Source organism: Cheilinus undulatus, linkage group 1 (genome assembly GCF_018320785.1).
Source record: "Cheilinus undulatus linkage group 1, ASM1832078v1, whole genome shotgun sequence".
Lineage (NCBI taxonomy): Eukaryota > Metazoa > Chordata > Actinopteri > Labriformes > Labridae > Cheilinus > Cheilinus undulatus.
Window position 1 is genome coordinate 13,225,620 of NC_054865.1, and position 13,905 is coordinate 13,239,524.

Consider the following 13,905-nt stretch of genomic DNA (forward strand, 5'->3'; position numbering starts at 1 on the left):
AAATTATAGTTGCCTCCAAGGCACCCAAAACCGCTTTTTCTTTTTTACTTTAAAGCTGCACATTAGAAGGGTCCCTGAACACATACCAAAACTAGACACACTGTGAGATACTGGAAAAATAAATAAAAACATCTAAAATAATGTATGCCCAAAATAAAATATTTCCTCTGAATTATCATTGATAATCATGAGGTCTATGCAGTGATCCCACTCTGTCTGCATACTGTGAGAATAAAACTTGTTCATCCATATTTTCCTATCTAAAACATTTTATGGGTATCTTTATCTCTACAATGATATGATGCCCATGGCCTGCAGGTTAAGAGTTAAAAAAATACCTTCTTTGGACCAGCTTAGGATGTTGTTTTCTTTCCTAAGTTTATTTCAGCATCATTATGAAATGATAAAGAAACCTTTTGCAAACTACTAAATGTGCAATATGTGCTAAGCAGAAAAAATTCAGTGGGCATTAAAAATTACGACTTCAACAGCAATCCCTTCCTGACGTGTGCCTGTTATATTTTCGTGGACTTTGAAAACTCATACACTAGAGGTTGCTGTCTCTCACAGAGCTACTCTGAAGCTGCTCCATCTGTCCCATACACTGATAAAAGACAGTCCATGCTCTGCTCAGCTGTGCTCTTTTAGTGGTCTGTCTTTGTGCCCCGGTGAGATAATATCATTGATATATTTATGTTTTCTACCAATTCATTCAAAATGCTGTGATATTTTCTTTCTTTTCTCTTTTTTTTCACATGATTCATCTTTGCTGGTTTAACAATTCAGTGCATTGCTCAACATCGTCCTAACGATTGGCAGTTGTATTGCCACATTTGGTCCACATCCATAAGATTTGAGAGAATGGATGAAAAACGGAAGAAATGATTGCAGAGAATGGACAGAAAAGTCTATTCATATCTGTTTCAAACATAGAGAATAAATGAGCCTTTAAATAGTTTTTACTGCTGGTTCGTTAGTTTGGTTTTTGTTTTTCTAAAATGCTCTGTTTTAGTTTAGTTTTTGTAAGTTCTACACTTAGTTTTAACAATAAGGGATACTTGTCAGGGGCCAGAAAGGGTCAAAACGAGCAAACATTATACAATTAAAAAAAAAATACATTCAAACAGGCCTCTCTTCACTTCTAATTCTATTCACTCAAATTTGTTGTTCGACACCTAAAGACCTAAAATTACCATTGTGTGAAGTCTTGACCAATCAATGAGGCCATTTCTTACTCACCAGGCTTGGGTAATGTGTAAGTTAGTACGCTTCTGTTAAAGAATAAAACTAAGGAGATTTTGTCTCAAATTTAAAGCTATTTTAGTTAGTTTTGTAAGAACAAAATTAAGTTGTAGTTAGTTTTCATTTTTTTGTACATCAGTAATTTTTGTTTAGTTTTGATTTTGTTCCAGTTAGTTTAATGATTTTTACATTTTGGTTTAGTTGCTTTGTTAGTTTTAGTTTATTTACTATAATAACCTTGGTGTGGAGCTGTCGGCGTGTTTCCAAGTTCCAAGTTCAAGGATGCAACCCCTGTGAAACAATGAGAAAATTGCATCTTTTTTTCTCTGTATCATGGCTTTGTGTCTGACCAGTGGCATTTGCCCTCTTTACTTAGTCTTGGTGTGTGTCTGCTCTCTTTCGCGCATTAGCTTTTGATTGATATCAGCGTAAAAATAATGGACAATGTATTATTTAATGCACGTGGTATTGCAAAAGTATCAAAGTCCCAAACATTTTGACTTCACTAATATCAACAGGGGAACCAATGTCAACTATGCTGGGCTGATCATTCAGAAATGATTCTTCATCCAAATGCATTACTCAGTAAAGTGATTGGCTATTTAAGTCCCACACATGTAAGCTGCATAGTGCTGGCATCAGGCCTAACCCTTATATTTTCAAAAACACAACTTTTCAGGGACTGAAAAATAAAGCTGCATTTTTTAAATTAATTAAACAGTGAATGGTCATGGTCAGCATCTTTAAACAATTTTCATTGCTTTAAATTTGATGAAAACCCACTGACAGGTGTAAAGGGTGACCTACAGCACTGATTTATGAAAAAATTTTAAATCTTGAAAAATTTCGATATAAAGTTTGGCAGACACCAGCAATAATTAAGTGAAAAATCTCCCCTGATGATTTGCATAACTGAAGCATTAATTTTGTACTTACCTACAGGGGTGTCCAGCTCCACCCCCACCCATACTCCTTCAGCAAACTGCGTTGATCCCACATAGCGCACTGTCCCAGCCTTATTGCTTCCTACTGTAACGTAAGCTCCATCTGTTAGCCAATCAGGTAGTGTGCTGTCTTGGCTCTGCTCTTCATCGTCCACCAAGATCTCAAGCCTCTCAAAGCCTTCACCACCTCCTCCTCCTCCCCCTCCTCCTCCTCCTCCTCCTCCTCCTGAATTGATCAGCTTGTGTTCAGAGGAGTTGTGTTCTGCAGTGATGTTGTTGTGACTGGCAGAGTTGTTGGAGGGAGGTGGAGCGATTACTGCCGTCTTGGCACCAAACTGAGAAGAAGAGGTCACAACATCGTTCCTGTCAGCACCCTGCTGCTGGGGGTTTGTGGGTAATGTAGTCTCAGCAGCGAGGAGGGAGGAAGAGGAGGATGAGGGTTGCAGGACGTCAGACAAGGTGACCGTAGAAACGCTACTGGAGAAGTAGCCACTCGACGACTGGCTGAGGGGGCTGAGGGGGGTGATGTCATGCGGGTCATGCATGGGAAGAGGAGGGACTTCTGGGAACTCTGACCGTCTGTCTTTGGTCGGAGGCCGTAGAAGAGTGGTCTACAGGAAACCAACGGTTGCCATGGAAACAGAGGGACAGACCACAGCATGCAGACAAGGCAAAACAACAAAACCAAGATCAGCAATAGAGATCAACTCCCCTGGAAATCATCTTCCTTTGAACAATAAGAAATAAGAAACAAATAAAGAAGTTCTGACCAATCAGAAGCTCTGAGTTCTGATGCAGCAGAAATTCATTTACTGTGAACTTTTTTACTGTCCACTTTTGATAACTGTGGACTTTTGCAGCACCATACTGGTTGAGTGAAGGCATAACATCCACTTACTATTTCTTGGGGAAAAAAGTTAAATACAGTGAACTCAAACATTAATCAGCACATTACCTGAGACTAGCTCAGGAATTAACATGAAACTAGAAATGCAATATGAAGGGATTTAAAAAATCTCAAATTATAAGAGACATTAACTCATATGCAATCTCCATCTCCTTTTACATCTTGTTCTCGGACCAAAAGTTGTTGGGAATTTCCACCAGATGTATGATGGGAATTAGTTTCAAAAGAAATTTCATTTTAGCCTTGTAGTTAGTGACCCCCAAGCTTTGCAAAACCTTGCAATGAAACTGCATTTTGCCTCAACTAACAGTTTTCCTGAGTGGACTGGGTCATCTCTCTAACCTCCTGTGATAACAGGGCTAACAGTTGTCCAGGGAGGGGTCACATGGATAAACCATGTTTAAATCTCTCAGGCTCAAACAGAAAAAGAAAAACACAGCAAGAGGGAGTCTTACCTCAACTGATTTTAGAAAGGCCTAATCACAGATTTATCTATATTTGATATAATGTTTGAACAGTTGTGTATTATACCTTCAAGATTCATTAAACTGAAGTGGTGGCAGAATATTAAAGCTGTATGCCTGTCTCAGATAAAACAATCACCATACTGGTCAAAGTTACACAATATGCAAACTTCCAGGGTAAGGTGTATGGGCGCACAATCTCACCGTGTCAGTCTTGACCCTGTTGTCCTCCCCTCCAGACGTCATAATACGAGGGACATGCTGCTGAGAGACCACAAACATGGTAGTGACAAGAAAACAAGAACACTTACTCATTTCTGAATAACTGTACTCTTGGCTCACTTTTTAAGTGATTATAAAGACAGTGCTTGATTTTAATCCTATAATTTTGCCACCTGGCCTGCCTTCTGCTTGACACAGTAGTTAAAAAGAGTAATCTAGACAGCACTGAGCTCTACCACGGTTTTTGCTGACCTGCTGGTTGTGCGGGGAAGGTCTCAGCTCCTTTTTGTCATCTCGTGCTGGAAACAGAGACTTGAGCAGTTTCGGCATCTGAGGGACCAGCGCTTTAACTGAAAGATAAGAGGCAGCAAGTCCTGAACGACCTGGGGGAGGGATGGGGTGGGGAGGTGAGGGAGGAGAGAGAAAGGAAGCAGGAGAGAGGAAGGAAGCAAGGAAGGAGGAGCAGGTGTGGGAGGTAGAGGAGTTGTGAAAGATTAAGACAGGAAGCGAGTCCAGAAAATGGCCAAAAAAAAAAAATCCCAAAACAGCGACAGACTGACAGAGGAAGATATCAGCCGGCCTAAGGGCACAGTCAAACACAGATGATTGATTTATCTACAACAATATGATTATAAAACACTCTAATTATAGGAGTGATATACACTATGCAATCAAAAAATAATTAATTCTGTTCATTTAACAGAATTAATCAGAGCACATGAGAGTAACATGAACAATAACTCACTATGAGACAGAAATATTCAAAATTGATCAGGTTGGATCAATTCACCAGACACAAGCTTTGGCAAAGAAGATGAGAAGAGAGAGAAGGACACGTGGCATGGTTACAGAAATGGATTAAGACAACAAAAGGTTGGAAAAGACACATCAGTTGTGCTTGGAAAGAAGGGAACAGAGGGGAGAGGTAACATTTAGGAATGCTAAATATGGGGAATGGGTGATAAACTACTGTAATCTGACAGTTTTAAACACAAGGAGTGGACATGGATGAGAGGGAAAAGCAAGGCAAGAGGGACAGAGTTGCATGATTAAGCTCAAAGTACATGAGATAAGCATACAGCAGAAATGGATGAATGGGATGGAAAGAAAGACAGATGAATGAAAGAACTGGCAGGAGAAGTTTGTTTTATGAAGAGAAATTAAGTTGTGGTCAAAAAGAGAAGAAAGTAGGGATTTAGGGGGTTAAAGTTGAAAGCTTTACCTTGTTCTGGTTCCTGGTTCTGTGGAGGCGTCATGCCAAAGGGAGTTGGGGATTGAGAGGGGGAAGTAGAGTAGGTGGATGGGGAAGAGGCAGGCCGGGGAAGTGTGCGATGAAACTGAGAGGGCATGAAGATATCCTGTTGACTCTCCCATCGACCCTGAGACATGGAAAAGGAGAGATTTCATATGTCAGAAAAATACCCTTTGTATTTCAGAAGTATCTTTTGTTAACCATCAGTGTAAACGATGGAAGTAGAGTGTGTTACCTTGTCATCCAGCAGGCAGGTTGTGGATAGGTCTTGTCTACTCCCAGACAGCTGTGGATTAAATACAAAAATGCAGCAATTAAGAGGGTATACATTATAAAACTTAATACAGTTTAGTGGCACTATTTTTCTTTTACCCTGTGGACTGAAGGAGAACTTATGCTTCGTCTGTTGCCTCTCCCTCTGCTTGTCAGTTGCTCCTTTACTGCCACTTCCTGAAACACACACATATTTTCCACATATTAAGATAAGTATAACCATGAAATCCTCTGTATTTGGTGCATTTTTAATGCCTCTTTTCACCTAAAGAATGGCTGCATTTTATATATCAAGGTGACAAATATACCAGTATAAAATGCTGAACTATGTGCTATAATTACATTTAGTATAACCTTAACGATCACCCATTTAAATATGACAGGACTGAAAATACGTCTCCATTCTTGGTCAATTTCTAGTGGCCACTTCACTGCTCAAAATGTACTGTGCTACAGTGATACAGACCAGGCTGGGAGCAACACTTCTTAACATCATATCCTCCTCAGTAGGACACAATCCTGCATTTAAAGAAAATGCCAGTGTACTGCTGAGTAAATAAACCTTATGGAGTTCCAGTTTGACTGAAAAGACTCCTCAGAGACAATTGAAGACTGTAGGAGCTAAATTTATCCATAAAAAATAATAATTTTCAGCAGATACCTTAGTTATAACAAGACTGAACCAGCAAGACAATATTGTGTTTATATGAGATGTAAATTTTAGCTGTTACTTTACAATGGTGGAACTAGGAATCTGCTGATCTCATGCTACACATTTTCGAGATGATAACTATGCAGGGAAAAAAAACAGTAAATGTGCAAAGTCCTTTCTATAGAGATAGATTAATTGCACCGAAACTTAAGAAAAAAATGACTCAATTTAATAGTTGATACTAGGAAATGATGCTTCCTCCCCTGCTGCTGACATGTCAGATTGACTGTTTCAAATATCCATTGCATGAATATAATTCACATTCATCTGGGAAAGCTAGACAGTGACAGTAACAGACAGTTTTTGGGAAGGGCAGGACTTATAAAAAAATGTTTGCCACATTCATGACTGGCCAACCAGAGCAACAATATAAAATTATGTTGTATGCATGCGCTTCTCTTGAGCTGACAGGTAACCGCTGCCGTAGATAGTTAAAGGCAGAGCTTCTTGGTAAATAAAATTGATGACAAGGCTAGTCGGGAGACATGCAAAAATGTCTTCTTTGCCAAGATAAGCTTTTGGTGTGGCTCTTCTTTCGTTTTAAAAAAGAAATGTTGACCAGTGCCATTTAAACTGACGGTTTCCTACAGCTACATCCAAGCTATCAGCTACCCTGGCAGCAGCCACTGGATACACTGAAAACCCCATCCATAATGATCGCAAACCCATGTCGAAGCAGACCAAGAGAAGCGCAAAAAATATCTTTCCCATCGTGAAAAGCTTTCAGTGTGGCACTTTGCTCTTGTTTTAATAAAGAAACATCATCCAGTTCTGACAAAATTGCTGCTGTGGCTGAGTTTGAGCTAATCACGCCAATAGAAGCCACTGTATACAACCACTCACACAACAACTACCCTGACAAATTACAACTAAACCCCGCCCATAGCTTTGCTTCGTTCTCCTCAAATGACACTGATTGGTCTAGACAGTGTTCGGTTCGACACAAACACTGTGGATTGGTGCTTTTCAAGATGATTTGCCTGATGACAGACATGGAGTCTGATAAATCTATCTGCTTTGCAAGGTTAGTGAACCAGTAGGGTTTAAGAAAATGGAGGAGAGACCTGTCACAAGCAGTTGGAACTCGTCTCCTCAAAAATCTTTGGTCTGAACCCAGAACTCTGCAAACTCTGACTTTTTGACATACTGGTGTATGTGTAAACGTCACATATTCTATTCATCGGTGAGTCTCTTCCACTTTCTTTATCTTCACCTGTCTGAGTCTATCCAGGGTCAGGATGTTCTCCAGACTGAGGACACTGCGCAGGTATTTCTCAATAGCAGCCTCGTCATCACCAGACTGACTATTGTGAGCACTGGCAGCGAGTCGAGCCAGCATCTCCCTGTCCTCCGATCCAGGGGCATCCTAACAAAAAAAAAAAAGATATGTGTTCAATTATCAATCCAGCGGAGATGTTCAGAAGAAATATCAGATATTTTCCCTTTTCCTTACCCCAGGGATGTTGGAGACCACCTCGAAGGTGACCCCGCAGCCAGGGATGGTGCTGCGAGTGGACATCCTCCTGAGAAAGTTGTGTGCAAAACCCTGACGGCCTGGGTTAACATTCACACAGATCCTCTTTCTCAGGACCAGCTGCATGTCTGCAGGATGGCTGAGCTGAACCACCACTCGAACAGTCAGGTACACCCGCTGCTCTGGCCACGCACCCCCACGACTGAGCTGAGGGCACTCATGTACTGTGGAGTCCCATGATGCCTCTGCTTTCACCTGCAAGTTTGAGTGACAATTTATTAATGACAAGATGCCACACATGGCATAGCAGAAAATGGTCTGACAAGACTGCAGACTCACCTCTCCATCATGATGTTTGACGATCTGTAGGTCAAAAAAGTCATCTTCATCCTCTCCACTAAGGGTGGCATCCCAGCCACCAGCCTCAGGAACCTCAAACTGATCCTGAGAGCTGAGGTCGTCAGCTGCAGAAATTGATAATGAACACAGAGAGTTAGCCTTTAAGAAGAAAAAACAAGTCAGAGAAACAGCCTTGAGCCAATAAGTGACGTACGTTTGAGGTTCAGGAAAAGGACAGGAATGTGAGTCTCCATGCCTGGCAGAGGGACCCTGAGGGAAAAAAAAAACATCAAATAAACACTGTTATCAATATCTTTGTGTTTCAGAAGTAGAATGAGGCAATCCCAAGGAAATACAAACAAGAAGGCACAAACAAATCTTTGCATGTTTTGTACCATTCAGCAGGGGCTCCAGGAATACCGCTGCCAGCAGAGGGCACCATAACAGCATTTCTTTCCTCTGTAAGAGTCAAGCGCCACTCCAGCAGCTGAGCCTCTCTCTCCACATCATCTTCTGTCTTTTCTGTGTACACAACAACCAGATATTTGATAAACTAAAAACCACTGATTTTAACTTGCTTATAGGTGAACATGCTAAGAGGCTGCAGGCAGCTACAACCCTTAGTGTAATAGAAACAGAGTGCAGTATCCAACATCAGTGACTGAATAGGCACTTTATTATTAATGTTTGAATACAGATGTTTGAGTTTTTGCTTTACCTGCTTTGCTGACCAGGCTCTGCAGGTGTTGGTCCAGGTATTCCTGTCTCTTGGTGAGGGCAGCTAACCACTGCCGCCGTAAGCGTTCAAGGTCTCTCTCCTATAAGCAAGGCAGGACAAGGCGAATGTATTTATAAACACGTGGGACAAATCAAAGTACTTCAGAGTTAAAAACAGAACATTATGAGCATTAGCATTACAAGAAAAATAACATTAACAAAAAATAAAACATTCAATTACATTATAGCACAGTCAATTTTCTTTTCTTTTGAGTGTTTAAGTTGATCTCTTTTCTGTGGTTGGTTTCTCTTAGAAGTAATGAGTGATAAGTAATGAGTAATCAGCTCTGCCCAGCTACCAGTGTTAATCTGAACTAAACACAAGATACTTGTATTCTAATGAAAGGATAAGAGCTCAGTGAAGCAACCCTTAATCCCAATTATGCCCCTATGAGCTACTTACAAAGTATATAATCTACCACATGGCCCTTGACTGCCACCTCAGCCCAAACAGCACTGCCACCTTCAAACTGGCTCTGGACATGCAAGCTCCAGATCACGACAACGCCAACTCTACCTCCTCTACCACGTGGCCCCTAACAAAACTATATATGTGGCCTTTCCACTGTGACCTTTGGCTGCGCATATCCACACCAAGCCATGCTCACTGCTCATTCACTTTTCCATCACCAGTTTGGCTGCAACGGGCTACGTCGTGCTGCGCCCAGAATGGTCCTGCTCTGGAGCAGGGTCCAGGCACACCCCACCTCCAAGCGTGCTGGGGTGATGTCACAGTGGTTTGTCATCATTTGGGACCGCCTCCCAGACATGTTTAAGTAGCAACCACTGCACCAAACTTTGAAATACCTGCCAGATAACCAATTGAAGAAGAAGAAATTTTAAAGTAGAAACAATGGGTGCTTCTTCTTTTTCTGGCTTACTGAAGTGAAGCAATTTAAAATTATATCAACTCAAAACGCTGCGTCAACAACCCTCAAATGGATAGTAGCTCACTTGTGGCTGAAAAGCAAATCCCCTGACATGCTGGGTTACTGTGCCGAGTCAAACCAAGTAGAGCTAGGCCACTAAATGTAATGGAAAAGCCCAAACACAATGGTTGGCAGCAGGAGCCAGGACATCACTGGGATTGTGAAGTGATGACTAATATGCCCTGAAGTCACTGGGGAAAGAGGTTTTCATTCCCAAAATACAAAGATTCACCATCATTTCTGCCCTAATCAAAACTGATTTTACCCAACAATCTACCCTACTACTACTTTCAAAGGATTTAGGTCCACATGTTGCACTCTGTGTTGGGCACAGCTCCATGCTGACCTGGAAACCCCATGCTTGGGTTCTCTGCTGTAGTGAATTCCACCCGCACTGTTTATATCGTAGCACCTCACAAATAGCTATTGCAAATTTTCAGATATCAGGTTTTAATCACTGTTTTAAGTTTTTCTTCAACAACAAAGCAGTAAATTAATCATCTTTGGTTTTGGTTCCTCTGAATATTTTCAAATCTAAATTCAAGACAGATTATCAAACTGGTGTACCTGATAGCTGTCCATCTCATCTCCTTCGTTGTTTGCTGTCATGTTTCTGATCTCCACACAACCCACTGACACGGCTAGCACTATCTCTGCAATCAGAGGCATGGTGCCTGAGTCCTGAACTGACCGCACATCTACCTGGATCCGCCTTGACTGACCCTACAGTTGAGGAGGGAGAAAAGAATGCAGGTGGAGAAAAACATGGAGGTTAAAAGACAGCATATTAGATTTAAAAGGTTGGCAGAATATTACAGACGTTGGCCCTCAGGTGCAAAGTTTCATCTTCTATGAATAGACAGTTTGTGGGTGTACGCTACCTGTCGAAGTTGGAAGATTCCTCCAGTCCTCACATCTCTTGCAGGAACAACTTCCACAGGGACAAAGTCTCCATTCTCGTTTATTTCTAGAATTTGAATCCAAAGCTCCAGACGTCGTGTTACCTCACTCCACCTACCAGATCCAACATTATCAGTGCACCTTAGTTACTTCTTCCTTTTGTTTCTAAAATAATCTCGTAAGCTTGTGATGCAAAATTTACCAAGTTAGTGAGTGCCATATTTGACTTTTTGAGTCTTACCTGTCTCGTAGTGTGCGGGTCTTGGCCTGGATGATGCTCAGGTCCCACAGAGCAGGGTTTCTTCCTGCATCAGCCTGTCGGTGCCCATACACTTCGATTGCAACTGCTCCTTCAGTCAAGTATTCAATGAAATCCTCTGATACGGACACTGCTAGCTCCTACAGGTCAAGAAAAATGTCATTGTCATACAAACAACTTACAAGTCACAAATCCCTCTCCATTTTTGATATAAATATTTGCATCATACTCTCCCTGTCTGTCTGTTTAAAACAAATCAATTAGAGCAACACAGTTCATTGACTCATTACATGAATTTGTTGTCCATCTCTTTTACCTTGCAGCTGTCAAACACCACCATGCAGTGTGGGTCCTTGGAGCTGGGTGATGAGGATGATGGGTCGACTTCAGGAGCCACAATGATGGGCTCAGGCTGATCCCAGAAGGCATACTGACAGAAGACGAAGTTGGACAGATACTGGGGAAGACCTGTGGCCTGTAGGATCTTAATCTGTACAGGAAACATATCTACAGTTATAAAAAACATTTAAATGATGTTTTTGACACACAAAGTAAGAACCATGGCTGGCTTATACAAAATGTATCATTTGTGAAGGCAGGTGTCACTGCTGAGTGCATTTATGAATGCAAGAGGAAAATGAAACTAAAATTAAAACACACTGTGCATCATGACCTTTGAGCACACCATAAACATGAACCCTTTCTGAATAACAAAGATATCAGAAATGGTCTGTCTTACCATGCAGACCAATTTGCGATCTTGGATTTCAGAGTCTTGGTTGTTGTCAGTTTCATCTCCTCCGGCCATGTTGTCCTCTAATGCCCCTCCAACCCGCACCACCTCCACATGTAAACGGCCAGCAACCTGACCACAAGAAAAACAGTGACCTCAGCAATACCACCAAATTGTATCAATGAATATATGCAAGTACAGTCCAAAGCTACTGATTCCTTTTGCCAACACTTTTTCCACATCTTTTGGAATGGTTTTAAACTGCACTTTGGCACTCTACCAAAACATGTTTTGCCTTAATACTATGCCAAACCTTAATCTGATGTCACTGACAATTAAAAATGAAAAACTCTGACTGAGAATCACCAAGTTATAACCTTGCAAAGCTGATTGATGATGGATTGGCCAGACACCATCCGTCATCAAGTAAATCCATCTTGCAAAGCTCCAATCTGCCCAGTTTGTACCAAACATGAAGACTGGTTTGGCCAGTCAGCGTCATTGGAGAACAGTGAGGCAGAAGCTACTGGTGGGGTACTAGAAGCTGTTAGTAATGGCTGCCACCAGTGTAGATGTAGCTTTAGTAAAGCAGCAGTTTTATCAGAACTGGGCCACATTTCATCTTAAAACAAGAGCAAAGAGCCACACTGAAAGCTTCTCTTAGCAGAGAAGCTGTTGAGAAGCTTTCAGTGTCTACTTGACAGGCTGTTCAAACACTACGGTAACGCTAACCTGTATAATTCGGCCTAACATTGGATCTGTGCATGTCTGCTACCTCTATCTGTCTTGCTGCTTTGATTGGCCCTTGATGAATGTGACAGATAAAACCTTCATCCAATCACCTTTTAAGATTTTTTTGAAAAGTCTTGCCCTTCATGAAAAATTAGGATGAATTTTCCCAGATGAATGTGAGATAACATGGACATGGAAACAACATATTGAATACATTAAAGGGAAAATTTCAAAGTCAGTTGCAATTCTATATAAATCTAGAAATGTATTAAATTCTAAGGCCTTGCATTTAATCTATCACTCATTAATTGTTCCCTATATATCTTATTGTGTGGAATTGTGGGGATCCACCTTTAAAACGACCATAAATTCTATAATAAAACTACAAAAAAGAGCCATACGCATCATCAATAAGGCTGATTACTATGCTCATACGGATCCACTTTTTCTAAATTCTCATGTTATGAAATTTTATGATTTGTTTTATTATAAAATAATGCAAATGATGTTCAGAGCAAAGTCAAAAATGCTCCCTGACTCAGTACAGAGGTTCTTTTCAATTCAGGAGAGTCCGTATAATCTCAGAGGTGTTTGTAAATTTATTGTGCAAAAAGCTAAAAAAGGTATGAAAAGGAGATGTGCTTCCATTGTTGGAGTTAAATTCTGGAATGATGCCAGTATAAATGTAAAAACATGTAATTCTCTTTTGGTTTTCAAGAAAATGGTTTGTAAAGCTATCTTTGAAGCGTATAAGTGTGACTGATTATCTGTTGTTGTTTCTTTGCATTGCTGGAAGTTAGTAGCTTAAAAAGTTAAAAATATAGGATAGGCTTTTATAAGCAGTATGCTTCTGCCTATGCCTTTTCATTCATTATTCAACACATGACTATTGATTTTGTTTGAAATGTCTATACTGTGCAAAATGTTTGGTGTTGTGTTATGATTGAATAAACTAAACTAAACTAAACTAAACTAAACTAAACTAGATAAATCCAAGCAATGGACTTATGTAACAGTCTATCTGGCATGTCATACCATCAAAGGTCGTAAAAGTAAAAAAAATTAAATAAAAAAAATTACATTTCAATTAAACTTTAGAAAACACATCTATAAAACATCTAGCCAAATGACTTAAATAAAAAATTTTAAAAAATAAAGGAATTCATCTCTCAGACATTCAGCTAGTGACTACCTACCTCCCCCTTCTGGTTGATAATAGGAACAGCATACTGCAGCTTGACATCGTAGAAGAGACAGGAGAGGAAGACATTGGCAACACCAATCAGACTGTGGTTTTCCTGCTCATCAAAGAACGGGTCAGCCCGTCGGAAATATGAACGCATCATCTGACCAAGGAGCAAAGAGGAAAACATGGAAGAAACTCAGGGAAACTTAATTCAAGTTATAGCATTTTGCATGTCAGAACTTCTCCTCCCAATGTATTATCACAGTAACAGGGCAGGATTATTTTGAGATATTGTCAAGCATACTCACAGGATTGTCTTGGTTATGTTGGTTGTAGTCCTGCCACTCCTGGTACAGCTCTCTCATGTCAACTAGACGGTTCTCCATCTTCTCCAGACTCCAGATTTGCTTACCTCTACACCTACGTCGAACCTGAATTGCTGGCTCACTGAGAACTGCATCCCTCTGTACACAGAAAGATGACCCACATATGAATTTAGAGAACTGCCTGTGCTAAGACCAGAGATGGTAAATCTGTGAATGATCATCGCCATGTTTGTA

The 13,905-nt window shown here is 40.6% G+C and overlaps 1 protein-coding gene across 8 annotated transcripts in view; it reads right to left on the reverse strand.

The window, feature by feature from the left end:
• kif13ba (kinesin family member 13Ba) overlaps window positions 1-13,905 on the reverse strand; it is a 69,644-nt gene that overhangs the window by 9,029 nt on the left and 46,710 nt on the right. For 3 of the 8 annotated variants that reach the window (XM_041813111.1, XM_041813188.1, XM_041813024.1), the window contains 20 exons: window positions 13,654-13,809; window positions 13,356-13,505; window positions 11,434-11,559; window positions 11,011-11,184; window positions 10,677-10,834; window positions 10,417-10,549; window positions 10,103-10,258; window positions 8,548-8,647; window positions 8,225-8,351; window positions 8,044-8,099; window positions 7,830-7,954; window positions 7,470-7,745; window positions 7,230-7,382; window positions 5,404-5,481; window positions 5,267-5,317; window positions 5,002-5,158; window positions 4,032-4,162; window positions 3,762-3,821; window positions 2,179-2,797; window positions 1,480-1,533 (listed from right to left, as the gene is read on the reverse strand). In XM_041813111.1, the coding sequence (XP_041669045.1) occupies window positions 1,480-1,533; window positions 2,179-2,797; window positions 3,762-3,821; window positions 4,032-4,162; window positions 5,002-5,158; window positions 5,267-5,317; window positions 5,404-5,481; window positions 7,230-7,382; window positions 7,470-7,745; window positions 7,830-7,954; window positions 8,044-8,099; window positions 8,225-8,351; window positions 8,548-8,647; window positions 10,103-10,258; window positions 10,417-10,549; window positions 10,677-10,834; window positions 11,011-11,184; window positions 11,434-11,559; window positions 13,356-13,505; window positions 13,654-13,809 (3,040 nt within the window). The remainder of the gene's footprint in view (window positions 1-1,479; window positions 1,534-2,178; window positions 2,798-3,761; window positions 3,822-4,031; window positions 4,163-5,001; window positions 5,159-5,266; window positions 5,318-5,403; window positions 5,482-7,229; window positions 7,383-7,469; window positions 7,746-7,829; window positions 7,955-8,043; window positions 8,100-8,224; window positions 8,352-8,547; window positions 8,648-10,102; window positions 10,259-10,416; window positions 10,550-10,676; window positions 10,835-11,010; window positions 11,185-11,433; window positions 11,560-13,355; window positions 13,506-13,653; window positions 13,810-13,905) is intronic. The other 5 variants (XM_041813413.1, XM_041813333.1, XM_041813252.1 and 2 more) reach the window with 5 other exon arrangements.